An 8,164-nucleotide genomic window follows, 5' to 3' on the forward strand; every position below is an offset into this window, starting at 1 on the left:
CTCTGTTTCTCCTTTCCCACCTTCCCATGGGTTATTTGAACTTTTTTCTTTTTGTAGGATTCCATCTTCATTTATTTATATTATTTTTGAATATATCAGTTTGTAAAGTTTCTTAGAAGTTAACTCTAGGTATTATAATATGCATATGTCATTTATCATAGTATACTGTTATCAATGTTTTACTACCTTGAGTGAAGTATAAAACACCTCACTTCCTTTAAGTTCCCTTTACCTTACCTACTTTTAAATATCATTGTCTTAAGTATTCCCCCTACATACATTGAATTCCACATCAGATAGTGTAATTTTTGCTTCAAACATCAAATTTTATTTAAGAAACTCCTGGGAATTGGGGTAGTCTATTATATATTATCATATTTGTAGTCATTTTTGATATTCTTTCTAAAATTCCAGGTCTTCTTTTATGATTACCAATCTGCCTAGAAAATTTTCTTTAGCCATCCTTCAAGTGTAGGTTTTCTCTACCAACAAATTCTCTTAGTTTTCCTTCATCTGAGAATATCTTTATGTCCCCTTCAGTCCTGAGTTGTTTTTGTTTTGTTTTGTTTTGTTTTGTTACTGGATATAGAACTTTCAGTTAACATTTTTTCTTTCATCACTTCCTCTGGCCTCATTTCAGATAAGAAGTCTGCTCTCGTTCAATTTGGTTTTCCCCTCCAAGTAATGTGTCACTTCTGTCTGCTTGCTTTGAAAATTTTTTCTTTGTTTTCCGTTTTCATAAGTTTAACTATAATGTCCCTTGGTGTGGACTTATTTGGATTTATGCTGTTTGGGTTCACAGTTTCTTGAATCTATAGGTGTACATATTTCACTGTTTCTTGGGGAACAGAACTACCCTGTTTCCCAGTCCCTTGCTCTTTGCTGCTGGGTGGGTGTGGAGGTTCAGCTCCCTGCTGATTCCAGGGGTGAGGGGAGTGCTCAGTCTGAAGCTCAGCTCCTCACTGAGCCCTGCTGATAACTGGTGAAGTGGAGGGGGGTGGGTGAAGCAGAGTGGTGATTAGCTTCTCATCGAATCATCTCATTAGGTCTCCGAGTTTGTGGGTGCAGGTGGAGGTACAGCTCATCCCGGGACCACACTGACACTACTGCTGCAGGGGAATCAAGGTATAGCACCTGCTTCTGCCAGACTGAGAACGGAAGATCAGCTTCCCACTTGGCCGCACTGAAACAGTGGGGGTGGGGAGAGGTGGGATGGTTTTTCTCTTGGCGTTTGGCTGAGTATTGAGAGAAAGGTTTTCTGTTGTTTGGCCTCCCTTCTCCAGATCCTTTGCCTAGAGGGGACAGGCTTTTCTTGGAGCTCTTATTTTCTGAGCCTATTTGAAGGCTCCTTGTTGGAGCTTCTGCAGTTTCTTGTCTGGAACATATGGGACACAATAAGGAAACTCAGGGAACTCACCACCCTGTCTTTCCTCAAATTCTGAGATCCTTAGTCCTTCCAACTTCTTTCCATCTTTCAGAGACTTCCTTTACTTGTTTCTTGTGCTATGTTCGAGGGCTTTTTAGTTCTAAGAGTTAAGGGCCTGCAAGGAATAGGGGTGTTCTCTCTTTGCCAGAACTGAAAGTCTTCCTTCCTGTATCTCCATGATGTTTTGCACAGTTACAATACTCATCCTCCACTACTGCAGACATAAGGGCATTGCGTTATGACTTGGGGTGATAGTAAGTGATTAAGGGATTACCACTCTCCTGTCTGTGGTACCACTTTCCCCAGAGCATACAAAGCCCTCTCCTTGTTCTTGTGAGGTATGGGTAATGAGTATTATCTTCTCACATGAAACATAGGAGGAAGATATAGCACATGTCCTTGTTTTTCTAAACCAAATTGCATTTGAATCCAAACTGTGTACACCTGGCTGGTAGAAAGTCCAACATCAGTAATTTCAAGGATTCTTTCCCCTTTCCATGAGATAGTATTAGATTTCAATGCATACTTGGTCCCAGGAAAAAAGAGATGGATATAGTCTTTAGCTTTTGTTTGCTATGCATACCCCCATTGTTCATTCTATGACAGGATGACATCAGGATGACCTACACTGGTCCTTGTTAATCTGTCTGGCTGTTGTGCCAGAAGAGCTATAGAACTGCCCCTTTCAGCAAGCCTTGCCACTGATCATAGGCTGAATCCTAGAATCTTTCACAGCTGCTCTTAGCATCTTTACCCATGGCGTCCAACTTCACAGATGTCCACAGCTGTGTCCCACCATATTTGGTGATGCAAAGAAATAAGGCTTAAATCTCTATCACTAGCAGACCCTTTCACTCAATCCCTGACATATCCCTAATCTCTGAGAAGTGGATAAGAGCATGGAATATGGATTGAGACTACTTGGGTTCAAATCCTGCATCCCCACTTACTACTTCATTGACTTTAGACAAAATTATAACTCTCCAAGCCTTGTTTTCCCTCATCTACAAAATAGTAGCTACCCTATTATAACAGTGGATTAAACAAGATAATATTTGTAAAATTGCTGCAACGATGCTTGCTAGTATAATAATATAAGTAAAGGTGTAAGCTTATATAGTAAAAGTTCTATATACTTACTAGGTACAATTTCTCTGGGTAGGCCATGCTGCTTTGGCATCGAGCTGATCATAGCCTCTTTAATTGCTAAGGCTTTCACAATATTCGCCTGGATAGGGGTCCATTTTCAGGGTAACCCTGAAGTACGCCAAAGATGTTACTCTCCTACCTGCAACACACCCTGCCCTGTGCTGGGTGAGAAGAGCCTAGACCAGTGCTTCTCAAAGAGTGGTCCCCAACCATCTGCATCAACTCTTTAGGGATACAGCCAAGGTATATGTATATTTATTAAGCTGCCCCTGTCATTTTAATATACACTAAAGTTTGCGAACCACTTCTCTACACTCTCTGTGCCATTTCACACATCGTTGCCTCTTTCTGAACTGTCCATGCCCCCCACCCCAACTTGTGGTAGTAAAATGCAGCTGTCTCCATGAAGCTGTCCCTAATTTCATTTTCATCACCACCAGCCCATGCAACCGTCTTCTGTTGCTATGAGATGAATGATATGGGGAAGAATCAGAACTGGGGTGCAGGGGAGTGTTGGGGAACACTGGAATGCAGCACCGGGACTAGAGTGGTGGAAATGACCCATGGTTTGTACTTGGAATTTGTGCAATTTGAGGTGACATTGCAAAAAGGGTGAGGGAAGCAGGAAGAAAAATCAGCAGATAGGGCAGGGGAAGGGAGGAGGAAGCAGCAACAAAGCAGCTCCCATGGGCTCCCCTGATTGGTCAGAAAAGTAAATGCATTTTCCCATGCATCCACTCACCAAGCATCATGTATATTTCTGTTAGGAGGAGGGGTGTGTGTGCAGAATGGGTATCAACCACCAGGCTCATAGCGCCACATTATCACTGTGTAACTGAGCATGCCTGGCTACGAGCCTGCCACTGGACTGGCTACCCTGACACAGCAGAGCAAAGTATGAAACACCCACTTGCGGAGATTAAGCCCTCCCTCTGAACGCTTATACTTTTTCATCATTTGTCCTTGTGGTTGCCTCCTTCTGGAAAGTTCTTTATCTCCATGTCTGCTTGTGAAAGTCTTGCCCATCCCTCAGGACCTCTCCCTAAAGCCCCAGGGGACTGTGCCCAAGCACCTGAGACTCTGGGACTGAGAGCTGAGGACAGTGCCTAGGAGCAGGGAGGAAGCTGCCCCTCCCCTTGACACTTCCTCTCCACCTTCTTAGGGCTCTGAGTTACAATGGAAGCGAACACCTCCAAGGAACACCCCTTCTCCCATGTCAGCTCAGCCTGCCATGTTCTCAAGGCAGTACCTGATCAAGGTGTCCCAGACATCTCCCTGACCAGAGTGTGGGGCCCCGGGGATCTGCATTCGGAAGGCATACTTCAGGCTCCTGCACTGCAGGAGCTCAGAGACCTCAATTTGAGGAGAAAAAATATATGTACATCTATTTGGTTGAAACTGTTTAGGTTCCAGCAGAGGGGCTGCCCGGCTGCTGTCCTAAGAGTGGCAAAATATCCCGAGTCATTTAGTGGGGATCTAGGTCAGGAGCACATGGCCAGCTCGGGGTCCTGGAGCGAGGCCCCCAGCACAACCCAGGCCCAACAAATCCATCCCCGCAGCCGGCGTGTCCTCCCTCCCACCAGCTCCCCGCCCGCTCCTCCCGCCGCCTCCGCACCCTCACACTCGCCCCCCGCGTCGTCCTCGTCCCACACCGACTTTGCTCCCGCCGCGCCGCCGGCCGCGATTCCCGCCCTCGCTTCGATTCGCGCCGCCGCCGCGCGCCGCCTGCGCTCCGCTCCCCCCGGCCACCTCTCCTTGCCCGGCCCGGCCGCCCTCGCCTCCGTCGCCGCCGCGCGCCGGACTCTGTTGGCTCCGCGCCCCGCGGCCGCCCCGGTCCCCCGCCGCCGCCGCCGCTCGCCCGCCGCCCACCATGGCCCCGAGGCAAACAGGTAGCAGGAAGCGGAAAGCGCCGGCGCTCGAGGCGGCCGCCGCGGGCTCGTCGTCGCTGGGCTCGGCGGTGGCGGCGGCGGACGGGGACAGGCAGCTGCCTCCCAAGAAGCCCAAGCGGCCGGCGGCGCGGCGCTCGCTGCTGCACTACCTGAAGGGCCGCGAGGTGGGCGCGCGGGGCCGCGCCAGGCTCCCGGGCTTCGAGGGCGAGCTGCGCGGCTACGCGGTGCAGAAGCTGCCCGAGCTGCTGAGGGAGCGCGAGCTGGCGCTGGGCACCCTCAACAAGGTGTTCGCGTCGCAGTGGCTGAACGCCAGGCAGGTGGTGTGCGGCTCCAAGTGCAACACGCTCTTCGTGGTGGACGTGCAGTCGGGCCAGATCACGCGCATCCCCCTGATGCGGGACCGCGGGCCCGGGTCGGCCCGCGCCCAGCCGAGCTGCGGCATCCACGCCATCCAGCTGAATCCCTCCAAGACGCTTCTGGCCACCGGGGGCGAGAACCCCAACAGCCTGGCCGTCTACCAGCTGCCCACGCTGGACCCCGTGTGCCTGGGCGACCGCCACGGCCACAAGGACTGGATCTTCGCCATCGCCTGGATGAGCGACACGGTGGCCGTGAGCGGCTCCCGCGACGGCACCGTGGCGCTCTGGAGGTTGGACCCCGACATGTTCCACGGCAGCATCGCCTGGCACAACGACGCGGGCCTCCCCCTGTACGCCCACATCCGTCCCAGGGACGTGGAGACCATCCCCAGGGCCAGCACCAACCCCAGTAACCGCAAGGTGCGGGCCCTGGCCTTCAGCGACCAGAACCAGGAGCTGGGAGCCGTGTCCCTGGACGGCTACTTCCACCTGTGGAAAGCCCGGAGCAACCTGTCCAGGCTGCTGTCCATCAGGCTGCCCTACTGCCGAGAGAACGTGTGCCTGACCTACTGCGACGAGTTGTCCCTGTACGCGGTGGGCTCCCAGTCCCACGTCTCCTTCCTGGATCCGCGGCAGCGCCAGCAGAACATCCGGCCCCTGTGCTCCCGAGAGGGCGGCACGGGTGTGCGCTCGCTGAGCTTCTACCAGCACATCGTCACCGTGGGCACGGGCCACGGCTCCCTGCTCTTCTATGACGTCCGCGCGCAGAAGTTCCTGGAGGAGAGGGCCTCGGCCAGCCCGCACTTCTCTCCGGGGCCCGCAGGGAGGAAGCTCAAGCTCACCTGTGGCAGAGGCTGGCTCAACCACGATGACCTGTGGGTGAACTACTTCGGTGGCATCGGCGAGTTCCCCAACGCGCTCTACACTCACTGCTACAACTGGCCCGAGATGAAGCTCTTCGTCGCTGGGGGGCCTCTCCCTTCCGGCCTCCACGGGAACTATGCCGGCCTCTGGAGCTAAGGATGGCCTCCGCGTCCTCAAAGTGCCCAGATACACCTTCCAGTCCCCTCTCGCTTTCCTCCTTCACTCTGTGTTTGTGCTGTTACTCTGTGTGGCTTTTATCTTCCAGGTGGAAAGGGCCCAACTTACCTCTGCTCAGTGTGTTAGGTAAAGAGAGAGAAAGAAAGAGAGAGGGCGGGCTAGAGAGTGAGGTGTCCTTCAGTCAGTCAAAACTTTGCTTTAATAGTTTTCTACACCTGTCCAACACTATTGTTTTGAATTATACAAAAATTTTTGACTAATTCTTAGATCTGTTCACTCTGAGTCATTTACATATTCTCTCTCTTGAAGGCCAGGCAGTCATGGTTTTACAATTATGTATATTTTCTTTTTCTTTTATTGTTTTTTTGTTACTAGTATTACGATGATGCTGTTTTGGTTATTTTTCATTGCAGATAGATGGTATATTAAGAACACTCTTTTTTTTTTTTTTTTTTTTTTTTTTTTTTGCGGTATGCGGGCCTCTCATTGCTGTGGCCTCTCCCGTTGCGGAGCACAGGCTCCGGACGCACAGGCTCAGCGGCCATGGCTCACTGGCCCAGCGGCTCCGCGGCATGTGGGATCCTCCCGGACCGGGGCATGAACCCGTGTCCCCTGCATGGGCAGGCGGACTCTCAACCACCGCACCACCAGGGAAGCCCCTAAGAACACTCTTAAAAACAGTTTGTACATCTTTTCTGGAAAGTTAGCTGTTGTTTTATAGCATTGTTCCAGTGGGAGGATACATTCCAAGTTCTAGATTACCGGCTTTTGGAAGCATTCCATTTGCAAATTGTAGTCTTCATGTTTGTAGTTTGTAAGTTGTTGGTGCTAAACACGCTTTTTAAAAACTTCATTCACTTTGAAAAAAAAGTTGTTATACAATCTTGCTTTTTGTACCAGAATCTCATTTGGTCAGAACACTTTAGGAACGCAGGGGTTCTGCTGATTGAATGTTCAGAGTTAATCTGAAAACCTAATCAATCTTTTTCTCCTTAAACCCTTATTTAAGTTTTCCTGACCTGTTGTTAAATAGATAAGTGAATATGTATTTTTTCACTTCTTGCCTTAGTACTATTAAGACTTGTGAGTATATTTGAATGTTTGTTAAGGAACTTGCACAGAGTTTCAGTGCCATCATTCAAAACAGGGATTCCAAGTGTGAAAATGTAGAACGTATTGCAGGCTGGGCAGAATGTATACTGCTGCAGGGTATAGACTGGATATTTTTGCTGTTGCTGTTTTCAATACCAAATATTATATTTGAACATACTTAAATTTTCTAATTCTGCTTAACAGTTAAAGTCACAGGAAAAAAACTGCAAAAAAGGAAAATGAGCTCGTCCCAACTCCTTCTGATAAGATTCTTAATTTGTAAAGTCCAATTTATTAAGATTTAATTTTGTCAATCTCAAAGATTCTTACCTAAAGTAGAAAAAATATATTCTTAAAAAGTAGTGATATTGGGCTTCCCTGGTGGCACAGTGGTTGAGAGTCAGCCTGCCGATGCAGGGGACACAGGTTCGTGCCCGGGTCCGGGAGGATCCCACATGCCACGGAGTGGCTGAGCCCGTGAGTCACGGCCACTGAGCCTGTGCATCCGGAGCCTGTGCTCTGCAACGGGAGAGGCCACAACAGTGAGAGGCCCGCGTACCGGAAAAAAAAAAAAAAAGTAGTGATGTTATGACCCTCAATATAATAATATACGATTATCAAGGACACAGGAAGTTTATTTCAAGAAGATGGGGTGGAAAATAAAAGTAAATGGGATTAGGTTGAAGAAAAGTATCGATACTTTGGAGCATAGACAAATACAAAGCATGGATTGTTAGGAAAACAGGTTGTGCTTCTCCATATGTGAGAATATTGGAAGTGAGAAAGGAGACTGGCCCTTCCTCACAACTGGCCAGGTTGTGCTGACCTTGCATTAGTATTGTGGCATGTCTGTTTTTCCTTAAATGTTTTGGCACTCGGATGCTGGCTTGGTGTCCACTACATGCTGTTCAGTTGCAAATCTGAACCAACTGAGTAATATACTAAGTGGTACTAAAAGGGAGTTAAGAAATACAGGAAAAAAAGCAGTTTTTGTTTACAGAGATTGTTTTAACAGGTTTATATAGTTGTTGTTATATAGCAGTAAAATGTATTTGTGTGTATGTATGTGTCTCCAACTCAGTTATAAGTGTCTTAAGAGCAGAGAATGTAAGTGTCATCTTTATATTCTCACATTTCTCCACTAATGCCTAGCAAATCATAGGCAATCAGTAAATATTTAATGAATGAATGTATTTGCCTCTGGAGAC

General features: G+C 48.7%; 1 protein-coding gene across 1 annotated transcript; it reads left to right on the plus strand.

Annotated features, from left to right (window-relative positions):
• Nucleotides 1–4,445: 4,445 nt before the first annotated feature.
• On the plus strand, nucleotides 4,446–5,843 carry LOC308608610 (DDB1- and CUL4-associated factor 12-like protein 2; the record flags this gene model as incomplete). The annotated part of the gene is made up of 1 exon (XM_081221853.1): nucleotides 4,446–5,843. The coding sequence occupies one exon, from the start codon at nucleotides 4,446–4,448 to the stop codon at nucleotides 5,841–5,843; it is 1,398 nt and encodes a 465-aa protein (XP_081077979.1).
• Nucleotides 5,844–8,164: the final 2,321 nt, after the last annotated feature.

The sequence above is a fragment of the Mesoplodon bidens genome, assembly GCF_964165515.1.
Source record: "Mesoplodon bidens genome assembly, chromosome: X".
Taxonomy (NCBI): domain Eukaryota; kingdom Metazoa; phylum Chordata; class Mammalia; order Artiodactyla; family Ziphiidae; genus Mesoplodon; species Mesoplodon bidens.